General features: G+C 45.5%; 1 protein-coding gene across 3 annotated transcripts; it reads right to left on the bottom strand.

Moving 5' to 3' along the window:
* Positions 1-5,210: 5,210 nt before the first annotated feature.
* On the bottom strand, positions 5,211-13,673 carry MEF19 (mitochondrial editing factor 19). Of its 3 annotated transcripts, none has more exons than XM_048687972.2 (4): positions 11,793-13,673; positions 11,216-11,355; positions 10,765-10,973; positions 5,211-7,066 (listed from the first exon to the last, which is right to left on the bottom strand). In XM_048687972.2, exon 1 carries the CDS (start codon positions 13,435-13,437, stop codon positions 11,923-11,925), a length of 1,515 nt encoding a protein of 504 aa, XP_048543929.1. In that variant the 5' UTR covers positions 13,438-13,673; the 3' UTR covers positions 5,211-7,066; positions 10,765-10,973; positions 11,216-11,355; positions 11,793-11,922. The 3 variants fall into 3 exon arrangements, with proteins under 3 accessions (XP_048543929.1, XP_048543926.1, XP_048543928.1); XM_048687969.2 differs by having other exon boundaries at positions 5,220-7,121; XM_048687971.2 differs by having other exon boundaries at positions 5,226-7,121; positions 11,216-11,341; positions 11,793-13,670.
* Between the last annotated feature and the right edge of the window lie 242 nt (positions 13,674-13,915).

The following is a 13,915-nucleotide window of genomic DNA, read 5'->3' as shown; positions in this document are numbered from 1 at the left end:
AAGCCAAGTAAGTTTCTGATCAGTAACTTTGAGAGTTTACTGAGGTCAAACGGCTGGGAGTTTGGGGCTGGGTTTTGGAGGTTAGCAATCATCTACTAAGGTGATGATGCGCAAGAAAAATCAGCCTCATAGGAGCAAGTAAAATGGTAGTTGCTGTAGAAACCACCATTTTTGTCCAGAACGGAAAATATTTTCTATAGAAAAAATATTCCAAAAAGTGGTGCAATATTTTTGCTCGGGAAGGTGCCCTAGGGTTCAAATAATATTTGTGAATTTTCTCAGATTTTTGTGGGCAAGAAAAATTGGGGTTGCTTTGGAGCACATTGATCTGGCTAGGGTTTAAGAGAAGAAAATGAATATTTTTCATTAAAGAAAAATATTCCAAATATTATTATGAGGTGAACCAGAGAGGAAATGATGATTAGAGAGGGAGATGAGGCACTTGGGTGAAAGCCAAGGGTACCCAAGTGTTTAAGTCCACATGAAAAGATTCAAAAACTCCAGATTTAAAAATCAATTCAAATGAAAATCAGGCAAATAAAAGAGGACAAAAACTAGGCTGTCACAAGCGTCCATTGGATCTTGATCGGATGGTTGATACAGGAGAAGGAGAATCAACTGACTGTTTTCTGCTGAAACAATTGACCTGTAGTTGGTCCCTTATTTGATTCTCAAGACTAAATACTTCTCTGATTCTTCTATTTGGGTAGCCAGCACCTTTGTTCCAAATTAGCTTTTTGGTCCTTCATTCTTAAAATGATGCCCAAGCTCAAAGCCCACTGTATTTTGTCAACTTACCCAAGGCAATGTCCCGGTTTGGAGCACCCCTTGTTGCCCTGCTTGGCCTGACGTGTACAATCGCCTTATTATCCAGCAGCCTCATTTTGTCTACCCAGCTGCTCTTAAGGACCTGTGGCTTCCTGATCTTAAGCAATGGAATCAAATTCTCATCAATGGCTCAACTCCGCGAATGTGGTGCTCTTGCCTAATAAGGAAGGGGCGGAGGGGATCGCCGACTATACGTCCATTAGCCTCATCCACGTGGTCGCGAAAATTATTGCGAAGGTGCTCTCCACTCGGCTGGGCCCCCACATGACAAGCCTCGTCTCCGATGCCCAAAGTGCCTTCATTAAAACAAGAAGCATCCATGACAATTTCTTGTATGTTCGCAATCGCGCTCGGCGCCTACACAAGAGCAAGACCCCGTCCCTTCTTTTCAAGCTTGATATTCGCAAGGCCCTCGACACTGTTAAGTGGGAGTATTTGCTCGATCTTCTCCAATGGCGAGGGTTCCCTCCCAAATTCAGGGATTGGATCGCTACCCTCCTTTGCTCGTCATCTTCGAGGATCATCCTCAATGGTATTGTCGGTGGTCCAATTAAGCATGGCCAAGGCCTCCGGAAGGGTGACCCCCCCCCCCACTCCTATTCGTCATCGCCATTGACCCGCTCCAAAGAATCCTAGATGTGGCCACGAGGAAGGTGCTCCTACACAATCCCAGGGGAAGAGGGCAATGCTAAGGACCTCTCTTTATGCGGACGACGCGATGGTTTTCGTGGCCCCGATCAAAAGAGACATGGAAAATGTTGCATGCATCTTGAGAGGCTTTGGTGAGGTCACATGCCTCTGCACCAAATTCCTCAAGAGCTCGATGGTGCCCGTCCGTTGCAACCACCTCGATCTGGGCTGTTTGACCCTAAGCCTACCGGCAGCAAGAGCTTCTTTCCCTCTGCGGTACCTAGGGCTCCCCCTCTCTGTATGGCAGCTGAAGTTGGTGGACCTGCAATTCCTCGTGGACAAAGTGGCGAGCAAGCTAACAACATACGAGGGTCAGAATATCACCACCATCGGGCGTACGACTCTTGTAAGTCTGTGATCACCTCCCAACTGGTCTACCCCGCTACTCCGTTGGTCATCCCGCCATCCATCCTACACACCGTCAACAAACTTGAGAGAGCCTTCCTATGGTCTGGAATAGACAAAACGACAGGGGCAAAATGCAAAGTAAACTGGGAGACCGTTTGCCGGCCACTCGAATATGGGGGGCTTGGGGTCCTCAACACCAACAAGTTTACACGCGCCCTCCGGCTGCGATGACCTTGGTATGAATTGAAGGAGCCTACCAAGATGTGGGTCGGGTTGGGAAACCCTTGTGACGAGGAGGACCTTAACTTTTTCTATGCTTCCACCACCATCTCCGTTGGTAAGGGCGCGAAGACCCCCTTCTGGGACTCCCCTTGGCTCCTTGGGCGCAAGCCTAAAGATATTGCCCCGCTCATCCATGAAGCTTCCATGTGTAAGAATGGGAAGGTGCGGGAGGCCCTCAAGCACAACGCATGGATCCTCAAGATCAATCCATCCACCTCTATCTCTGCTGAGCATGTCACGCAATTGTTCACACTTTGGATGCTCCTTCATGAGGTCCATCTTGACGAACTCTCCAAGGATGACATCCTTTGGAAGCATTCGGTCTCGGGGCATTACTCGGCGGCCTCCGCATATAGGGCACAATTTTTAGGATTGGTTCTCTCCCCCATGGACAAGATGGTTTGGAAAGTTTGGGCTCCCCCAAAAGTCATGTTCTTTGCTTGGTTGGCTCTCCAAGACAGGATTTGGACCGCATATAGATTGGCAAAGCGTGGGTGGCCAAACTGTGATCTTTGCCCCTTTGCAAGAGGGAACAAGAGAGTGGGAATCACCTATTCTTCAAATGCCGCTTCTCTAGAAGGCTTTGATCCTTGGTCATTGACAAGTACCACGTCCCCGATTTCGTCATTTCCACTTGGCCCTTGTTCGACTCGGTCCAATCTTGGTGGGAAAGTACTTGCGACAACGGCTATCCGCACATACAAGCCAAGGCATCCCTCACCATGCTTGTTTCATGGACAATTTGGAATGAGCGTAACACATGGGTTTTCAGGCATAAGTGCGCCCCTCCGACAGTGCTGCTTTCCTCCATCGCCACCGAGGCTAACCTTTGGATCATCGCCGGTGATAAAAAAAACTAGGGTCTTTGTTATTGCGTGAGTAATCCACATGCTGTGTACTCGGGTTGTTTGTAACTAACTCTATTATCTCTTATTTAATGGATGAGGCAAAGCTTTTGCCTCCATTTCAAAAAAAAAAACTCTCATCAATCAGCTTTTCTCTGAGCCTACTGCTTCCATTATTCTGAATACTCCAATCTTTAAGGATGAGGGCCCTGACAATCTGACATATTATTTTGGGATTTAACTGGTATAATGGCAAACGTAACACAAAAAGCATTTATAAACTTTGCTTGCAGGATCTCCAGGCCACTCCTAACAATAGGCCTAGGCCCCCCCCCCCCCCGTCCTGCCTTTGTAGGTCAAAAACATTCTCAAACAGGTATGAAAGCTGAAGCATTTGGCTCCTCGAATCCAAACTTTTGCTTGGAAATTACTTAGAGCATCTCCAGCCGTTGGCCCCCAGGAGGCATAAAAATCGCCCCCGGGGGCGAGCCGACGATACAATCGGCGCTGGGGGCGGTTGGGCGTTCAGTCGTCGCCCCCAGGCGCCGAGATTGGCCCGGTTTTCGGCCCACTTTCGGCGAATAAAGGCCCCATATGAGCGATGATCGGCCCATATTCGGCGTGGTTCGCCGTGGCTCGGCGTTCAATTATGAACATAAATATTTTTTTATCACATAGTTCATCACAGAAAATCAAATAGTTCAACAAAACAGTGCAACAACAAATAGTTCAATACAAATTATATAGTTCAACAAATAAAAACTCATATTTCATCACACGCCGAGCCCGACGTCGCCCTTGAGCCTCCATAGGTGCTCCATCAGATCCTGCTGCGGTTGATGATGCACCTGTGGGTCTCGGATCTCCTGGCGCATACTGAGGTAGGCAGTCCAGTTTGCCGGTAGTTGGTGATCAACTTCGGCTAGAGGACCCTGCCTGTAGTATGGTTCAGTGTCAAACACTAGCTCTTCCTACTCGCTCTCAATGATCATGTTGTGCAAGATGACACAACAAGTCATGATCTCCCACATTTGATCTTTCGACCAGGTCTGAGCAGGGTAGCGGACAACAGCAAATCGAGATTGGAGCACACCAAAAGCCCGCTCGACATCCTTCCTGCAAGCCTCCTGCACCTTGGCAAAGTGGGACTTCTTGCCTCCTGGCACAGCGTTTGAGATAGTCTTCACAAATGTAGACCATCTCGAATAGATGCCATCAGCTAGGTAGTACCCCTTGTTGTAGTGCCGCCCATTGACCTCGAAGTTCACCGGAGGAGAATGACCTTCAACAAGCTTGGCAAAGACAGGGGAGCACTGCAGCACGTTGATGTCATTGTGAGTTCCTGACATACCAAAGGAGTTCCAAATCCAGAGGTCCTGTGCGGCCACCGCCTCAAGTACCACACTGCAACCACCTTTGGCGCCTTTGTACATCCCCTGCCAAGCAAATGGGCAGTTCTTCCATTTCCAATGCATGTCGTCGATGCTTCCAAGCATCCCAGGAAATCCTCTTGCTGCATTCTGTGCTAGGATCCGAGCAGTGTCTTCCGCATTAGGTGTTCGCAAGTATTTTGCGGTCCAAACACTGCCACGACTGCCCGACAGAACTTGTAGAGACACTCAATGGTGGTGGACTCGGCCATGCGCCCATAGTCGTCGAGCGAATCACCGGGAGCTCCGTATGCAAGCATCCTCATCGTTGTCGTGCACTTATGGATCGAGGTGAATCCAAGTTTGCCGGTGCAATCCTTCTTGCACTTGAAGTAGCTGTCGAACTCCCGGATGGAATTCACAATCCTGAGGAAAAGCTTTCGGCTCATCCGATAATGGCGCTGAAATGTTTTGTCGCCGTGCAGTGGAGCGTCAGTGAAGTAGTCGGAGTAGAGCATGCAGTAGCCTTCGAGACGATGCCGGTTCTTTTCTTTCACCCGCCCCGGCGTCGATCCACCTCGCCGCGGCTTTTCATTGCTCGCGAGCAGCTGGGCAAGGGCGGCGAGCACCATGAGATGCTCTTCTTCCTGGACGTCGGCCTCGGCTTCCTCCTCCAACAGCGTGGCGAATGCTTCCTCATCATCCGAGTCCATCTCGCCGGGGCAGGCAAATCGCCAAACACCTTGCCCCGGCGGGCGTGTACCCGTCGCTAAACTGCCCCTCCGCGGCCGGAAACGCCCAGCTGCTGGTGGAGGGGCTGCCTCGGCGAACCTATGCTATTTTTCCGACGGGGATTGGCTATCTAGCGGTGAAGGGCGGCGGGCGGCGCCGGGATACAGCTAATGGCGGCCGAGGGCGTAGGGAGTGGGAGGCGAGTCGGGGAAGAAAAACTTGACTTTTCACCTGACAGTGTGAGCCAGCCGCGCTTTTCCCTTGCGCCGGAGCCCCCGATTGCCCCCCAGTGCGCCGGGTTTGGCCTGCGACCGCCGAGCCCAAAAACGGGCCGAACCGGTGCTTTTCGACGTCCTGAGGACGCGACTGGGGCGTTTTTATGGCGCCGGCGCCGAAAAAAAGTGGCCTGGGAGGGCTTGTTGGGCGCGGCGCTGGAGATGCTCTTAGGACTGCACTCCCCATAGGTTTGCGAGGAGGTAACTATTCTATTAACATATCCCAGAACGGTTGCAGATGTGATCTTCCCGAGGATGAGTTGCACCTATTTTCTTCTTTGCCCTTTTACAAAAGCAGCCTGGTTCTCTCATCCTTGGTATTTAACAACTGAAATGCTTGTAAACAATTTTCACACCATGCATGATATCATTCTCCACATTCTGTCCATGTGGCATCCTTATGCTTCTTTGCCTAATCAATTCTTTCTTATGGGGCCTTTGGAAAACCAGGGATGATGCACTTTTTCAGAGAAGGAACTCTCCTCACCAAGTCCATCAGATAAAACTTGCAATCACTGCTGCTAACATGGCTGATGAAGAGCATACTGCTACTGTTACTACTGCAGGGCATACGTCTTCTAATCCTAATACTTCTCTGATTCCTGTACAGGGAAGTACTGCTGCATCTGATCATATGATCACAGGGAACAAGATTTTTTTTTGGATGCCTCTTGGAAGAATTCCAAAGACCCCAGGAAGATCTTCGCTGCCAGCCACAGCTCACATGTGTCTTCATACAGATCTAGGACGATCAAGGCAGTGCTGGGATCATAATTCAAGCCTCTGTGGATCTCGCACCCTCGTCTCTGCTGGCAGAAGCTGGAGCTTTGCACCTTTCCTGCAGTTGTGGCTGCGAAGGTGGAAGTGCAGCGGCCCACATTCCTCATAGACATCTCTGCTCCTTCTACTGGCTGGGACATCATGCAGCACTCAGCAGGCTTCCATTGCAACTCCAAGCACTCTACTACTGCCATCTTCCATATATCCAGAGGTTTAAATGGAGTTGCGCACGATTGTGCTCACCAGGTTTGGAACTCCATATCAGAAACTTTCTTTGCGTGAGTCAAACTAGCTCACAGACAATCCACAGCTCTCCTTTCATTTAGAAACGTGTTAATCTTGATTGTCCTGGGTTTTGTGTTCATGATGTACAATATCTGAGCTTAGTTTGAAATGAAATTTGGCGCCTTCTGCGCCTCCCCCTTGTTAAGAAAAACATCCAGATAAATGAACATGAACACACAATCCAGAGGAGACAGGTTGTGTAATCCAATTGAATGGACATATTAATAATTTTTCTATATACATGATCAAAACTTCAAGAAGTTGACTTAAGATAAACAGAGAACTTCAAATAGTATTTTGGAGCGGAGGTAGTATAACTTAACTTGTTTGGGACTAAAGGCTTTGTTGTTTGTTGTTTGTTGTTTGTTGTTGTTGTATAACTCAGGCATATGACAGAAAGAAAGAAAAAATCAGCAATTTATCGACTATATACAGTAGTGTGAGCAGCATTAACTATTCAAATTGCAGTATCTCTTTCAAGCTCGCGCATCCGCCCATAATGGACAAGACGGATATGACGAATGAGATTGACGTCCCAAACCAACAAAGGTTCAAGACTAAGTGCAGAACCAAGAATCCCGTGGATGGAAAAGTGAGTGCTTCCTCAAGCTTCATGAAGGAAGGTCCATACCTACAGTGGGATCAGCCCATCATAAACCAACAGAAATCCACACCCTGCTGGAGAACTGCAACATGAGGGTAAATACAAGCAAACAAAAGGGACATCACAGGATAACCTTGGGAAAGCACGCGAAGAAAGTAAAGATTCGTTCAGAAATGGATCCAGAAGAATTTCAATTAAAAAGAAACGTCTGAATTGGCATCTGGCTATTAGCGTCCTCACTTGCTTTAGCTCTGAGAGGTTGGCACTTAACCAGCACACAGATGTAAGAATTTCTTTTATTTGAAACTGAGCAAGAAACTTTATTAACCATAAAACTGCTGTTGTGCTTTATCTATATCTATATCTATAGCTACTAATAAAATAAGGTGTGTTTCTCTAATTTTTTCATCCGTTCACCTTCAAAAAAAAAAAAATTCTATCCGAGGTGGTACTAAACTTTCGTACGTCCGCTTGTTAGCAAAGGAAAAACGATTTGTGCAGAATTTCGTACGAGTGCTGTGCACCCTATGGCCCAGTAAAATCAACCCATTTCTCCTGCCCACGCAGCAAGAAAAAATCTTATTTCCCGCTCAATGCGGCAAATAGTTACAGCTACACACTGGGCGCCCAAGACTCGGCGGCCCATTTTTGTTTGTCTTCTGTATCAAATTTTCTTTTTCTGTTTCTTTCTCTATTTATTTGCTGCTTCTTTATTATTTTCTCATTGCAAGTCTATTTTTCAAATTTTTCTGAAATTCATAATTTTCAAAAATGTTCGGAATTTCAATTTTTATTCATAATTTCGTAAAAAGATACGAATTACAAAAAATGTGTTCTTATTCAAAAAATATTTGGATTTTTTTTGTCATGCCAACATTTCTTCAAAATTTCAAAATTATTCCCACTTTTTAAAAATATTTGTATTTTAAGAAATTGTTCAAGGTTTAAACAAATGCATTTGAAAAATATTCCAAATTCGAAAAATATTCCAAATTCGAAAAATATTCTTGTTTTAGCGATATGTTTAAAAATTGAAAAGAATATTTGCATTAAAGAAACACATTTACTAAAATTCTTCTGCATGTTTAAAACATGTTCCCATTTTAAAAAATTGTTCACAACTTAGATGTTCGTTTTTTTATAAGAAGGTTCATGTTTTTAAGAAATGTATGTGCATTTCAGGAGATGTTCCGGTCAATTTTTTCTTCTTGCTTTGTCCAAAAATGTATGAAATTTTCAAAGAACTGTTCATAATTTGGAAAATTGTTCACGTTGCCAAGTATATTCGGTAGTTCAGGTTATGAATTCCAAAACTGTGTTCCTATTTAAAATATGTTTGAAATTTTAATTTTTTTCAGAATTAAAAACAATTATTCCATTTTTGAAAGATGTTTGGGTTTTTCCAAATTTGTGCAAGATTTAAACAATGTTACAAATTTGAAAAATATTCTTGTTTTAGTGATATGTTAAAAAATTGGAAATAATTTTTGCATTAAAAGACATATTTTCTAAATTTCTTCTATATGTTCAAAACATGTTCCCGTTACCAAAAATTGTTCACAACTTAAGAAAAAAAACATATTTTTATAAAATGTTCATGCTTTTAAGAAATTTTTGTGAATTTCAACAAATGTTCCGTTCAAATTTTTTGTTCGTCTTTTTTAAAATGTGTGGTATTTTAAAACAAATCATAATTTGGAAAATCATTCACGTTGCCAAGTATATTTGGCATTTCATAGTTAAAAGCTTTTGAAAAGTTCAAAAAAAAGTTTTTAATTTGACGTTGCATTATATTCTTTAATATTCATGTTGATCATTGCTTAGCAGAACGCGTTTGTTTGAGTGGCTAGCAACATGTGGTCGTGTCTTTGAGCTCGTGAGATCAATCACTCCCATACTGGGCCTGCTTCGCATCCGGCGCATTGAGCTAAGTCGGCTTGTTCAGAATAAGGGACACCATAAATTATCGACAGTGGTAGCTTCCATGTGCCAATAAAAGAGAATATGCTGGTTAATTATAATTGAAACAAATTATGGGCACGTGCCAATAAATTTTTTATAGGTTTGGCTCTAATTAGATGGTGCCATGTTGAACTAGAGAATACAAACATGTGGGGGTCTTGATCCATTCTTATATTGAGCTAGAGGCATGTAATTTTAAGGAAGGATGTCAAAAAAATATACTATGTTCAATGAAGGATGCTCGGGCATGCGAGAAGGCTCCGTCTAAAAGCACGTTGTTTCTCGACATCCTTTAAATTACCCCAATTTTTTCCATGGTCTTGTATGAGCAATTCAAGGTACCATGCCAAGTTGTTTGAGTTTTTGACAAGTTTTGCATTTTCTGGAGTTTTCCCGTTGTAAAAATGCTGATAAAGGGATGGACATGTCGCAATGTGCAAATGGTGTAGGAAGTCATTAAAACATGGCATGGGTGTCTACCATGAGCATCCCCACCTACTTGCAAAAGTTGGGTTCATTTTAAGCATGTCCAAAAATAGATCATGTTCAACGGAGGGTGTTCGGGTAGGCCAGAAGGCTCTATCTGAGAGCATGTTGTTTTGGGACATCCTTAAAATGGCCCAATTTTTTCCATGGCCTTGTATTACCAATTCAATGCACCATGCCAAGTTGTTTTGATTTTAGACAAATTTTATAAAAAAATTAGAGTTATCTCGGTAAAAAAAGGCCAATACATGGTCGAACACGTGTCACAACTTGCATCCGGAGTCAGAAATCATTCAAACCTGACATGATTCCTACCATGGGTATGCCCACATGCATACAAATTCACTGTTTTGACCTTTCGAGAAAAGTTTAGCACGACTTAATGATTGTTTGTAAATCTTTCTGGATCTGACTTTTCCTATACACGTTGGCGGTAGAAATATACAGGGTACTGCCATGGTCAACGACGGTATACTTCTGGCCAATCCTCGCTGTAAAAGATGATGTGACAAGTGGCTACCGCCATAGCCTTTGTCGGTCGCACTTCGAAGGTATAAATAAAGCGTCGTGGATGCTACTACTGAACTTCTTTGTTGGAAAGTTGGCTAGCGTGCAAGTTTGGTTTGGTTGGTCCACGGTTCAGGTTGTTTATTTTGCCCGCCCAATAAAATATAAAAAAGTTATCCACTTAATGTTAGGATATGGATCTCTACTCTTATAAAAGACCGAGTTGGTGATGATGGTGTGCCTACCATCGTGTAATATAGACCGTCCGATCTATATCTGACGGATAGAAAGCAAACTATGGCAATTTTGCAAAAAGATACCTGCACCTATCTCCACACTTGCAGATAAGGACTTTCCTCGTTCATCCTTTTCTCTCACAAGGTAAACTACTCGTACAAATGCATCTTGATGTTCCGTGCAACGCACGGGCATCTTGCTAGTGTTGCTTAGTCAATAAGGTGAGATATAGGACCTTTGAGAAATGTGCTGTATCCTAGAAATATGGACTTTGTGATTTGTCCCAACCAGGTTCAACTCTTAACAGGAACGATCAATTATGATACCTCACTGTCATTACTATCTTAATTATTGTTCCACCGGGCTTCTCTGTTGGACTAATTTTAAGAAGTATTCGTAAAATCTAGGACCTTAGGGTGAGTAGTTACTACAGTAACAAGGTTTGGCATGCATCAGAACAGATAAGTAAGACTACAGAGAAGTATTCTACTGGACCAACCAGTTTAGATCACAAGCAGTATGCAGAAACTCACCTGATGGTTGCAGTGTTGCTTATTTTGACTTGTTTGGCTGCATTCTTGGGGGCAATGAACCTTCAAATGTTGAAGATCTAATTGGAAGAAGTCCTCAGTTTCTATTGATCGGCTAACCAACCACAGCTGACTGAAGAGGTCATGAAGGCCATGTTAACACCTTCAGCGTACCAGCATTGCCAATTAGCAAGTGTTCAGTGTCCTGACTCCTGAGTGCAATTAGGTTGGTCAAGACAGGCTAATAGTGCAGCACAACACAGCTTTTGTAACAAGTACACAATGATGTGGCACAACTTTCAGAGAAATTAAAGGGAGACAAGAGCCATGATCGTGTAAAAACATTTTCCCAAATAATTAACTTGTTTGGGATCAATTACATGCTAGTACTCACCAGCTCACACCCTGAGTTGCTCAAGTCAAGCAAAAGGTGCTAGTATGACATCGGTCTTACCTTGAGCTATTCCAAGGCTCCAGGCTATGAATACTTTCTGCTAGTGTTGGGTGCATGTCGTTTACTGCCAAAGTGCCCAGTACTTCGCACACCTTGAAGGCTCGGTGTCTATCTGTTCAGATGCCCCTGAAGAGATTGTCCTGGTTAAATTAATATCCAAAATTGTTATGTTACACATGAAATATGACACTTCTTTTCTTTTTGCATTGAAACAACGGTGCATGGTAAAAGAAGTAGTTGCTAGAGTTTTAATACATCACAACATCTTCAGTTTTCTCGTGTTTACAAATATGTATATGCAAAGTGTACATTTGATATTTAGGCTAGACAAAGAAGCCCTCAGAGCTGTGGAAATATGCAGAGGCATTTTCTAAGGGTGATGTCAGGCAACATATCAACCTCCAAGTGGACAGACATTCTGTAAACACCGACCTCTCAAAAATAGCATTTACCTATTTTGTCCTTACCAAATCAAGTACAGGATATAATGCATAAATAACGATCTAGCTTCAAAAAAGGAAAGGTAAGTACGTAAGTAAACAACTCGTAAGCACTTTAAGTTAGATTAGATGTTTACCTCTATGTCCGCACATAAAACTGGCAATTCAATTCAAACGCATGGTCCAGACAGGAATGTACATGCCTTTGATGTCACATTTCCACAACACGTCTTTCACAGTATTCCCCCCCTCTCACTTCGATTGAATTCAGGAGCACAGCATGTGCACTTCAGTGCCACTTGAGCCAATATTTTTCTTCAATCCCTTCTGCCACATCAGCCTCCTAGTTTGCTCGACCGCATGCCACCTACCAACCTCTGCGTATATGTTGGACATGACCACATAGGTTGCACTTAACTGAGGGTTAAGTTCAGCAAACTCCCATCCTATCCTCTCAGCTACATCGGCCCTACCATGTATCTTGCAACCGTTCATCATACTTCCCCACATTCTAACACTGGGCTGAATAGGCATCAGCTGCATCATCCTCTCAACCTCTCCTAAGTGACCTGCACGGCTCAAGAGATCAATCATACATCCATAATGTTTTACCGTTGGTCTGATGCCGTAAAGATTCAGCATGGAGTCAAAATATTTCCTGCCTTCATCCACCATCCCTGCATGACTGCAAGCGGTAAGCACGCCTAAAAATGCAACATGGTCTGGAACAACGCCACCATACTCCATCTGCTTGAAGAGCTGCACTGCATCTCTGCCTTGGCCATGCTTCGCCAAACTGCTGATCATGCTTGTCCATGCCATCAAATCCTTTCCTTTGAGACAATGAAATATCTGGAGCGCGCTCTGTGCATTTCCTGTTTTTGAATACATATCCATTAGAGATGTGCAAACTGAAACATGTCGACAACAATTAGTCTTTTCCATGTATGCGTGAACCCCTCGGCTTAAGCCCGTATCTCCCTTCGATGTACAAGCACGCAGTATGCTCAGCCATGTCACCTTATCAGGCTTCATCCCAGCAGAATGCATAGCAGCAAAAGCTTCTAGAACCTTATCCGAGCTGCCATGACGATTACAAACCTCAACCATTGCATTCCAGGACACCTCGTTTCTTTGAGGAATTGCATCGAACACTTGAACTGCAACACTGAGACCACCACATGCGGCATACATATGGAGTACCGCCGTGGCAAGAGCAACATCGAGCAATACGGGCTCGACGCACCAGCGCCGGAGCGTGTCGTGCACCCACCTCCCGCTCTCTATGTCGCCGCACTGCGCGCACGCCGCCATCACCTGCGCGACCGTGACACTATTAATTACCTCCTGCTCGCTCGCCACAGCCTCCCTGAATAGCGCGACCGCATCCCGCGCCTCCCCAGCCGCGGCGTGCCCAGCGATCATCGCCGTCCAGGTGACGACGTTGCGGTGGCGCGCGGCGTCGAACACCGCACGTGCAGAGGCGGCGTCGGCGGCGGCTGCCGAGTAGGCGTGGACGAGGGAGGAAGTAACGTAGACGTCGGCGCCGTGGCCAGACTTGGCAAGCTGCGCGTGGAGGCACCGAAGGGCTCCGCCGGCGCGCGGTGGCGCTGCGGCGCGTGCCTGGGCGAGCGCCTTGAGGGCGAAGGGAAAGGTGAAGTGGTCCGGCGCGACGCCCGCGCGCAGCATAGCCCGGAAGGCCAGCAGGAGGCCGCGGTGGTCTGCGGCGCGGCGGAGGAGGACGTTGTAGAGGTAGGAGGGGGTGGTGGCGCGAGTCGCCATGGGCAACCTGCTCCAGCAGCTTGCATGAACGAATACCAGCAGCGGCGCACGGCTGGATTTACCTCGCTAAATTTTATCCCAGCTCAAATTGTGAATCTTCGAGCATATCATAACTCCGTAATATCGGAGATGCAAATTTGGAGACGTAAAACAGGAGAGGTGAAAATTTACATCTTCAAAAGTGTTTTTTGCATCTTCAAGAAAGAGACAACTCCAACAAAAGATGTATATTGAAGATGTAAAAGAGCAACTCTAATAGATGATGCAAATGGAGATGTAAAATTGTACTTCAACTAGTATTCAGGCGGTGGCGGGGTGGCGGCGGTGGGCGAGGCGGCGGTGCGAGGCGGCGGGCGGGGCTACGGGATGGGCGGCGGGCTTGCACGCGGCGAGCGGCGTTGCGGGGCTGCGGCCGGATCGAGCGGCGACGGGAGTGCAGGGCCACGGCGCAGCGGCGGTGGTGGAATCGAGTGGCGGC

This window comes from Triticum urartu, chromosome 7A (genome assembly GCF_056163025.1).
Source record: "Triticum urartu cultivar PI428250 chromosome 7A, HENAU_Tu73, whole genome shotgun sequence".
In the NCBI taxonomy this organism is placed as follows: domain Eukaryota; kingdom Viridiplantae; phylum Streptophyta; class Magnoliopsida; order Poales; family Poaceae; genus Triticum; species Triticum urartu.
The sequence above is the reverse complement of the archived record's forward strand: the minus strand, read 5'-3'. Positions and strand labels throughout refer to the sequence as shown.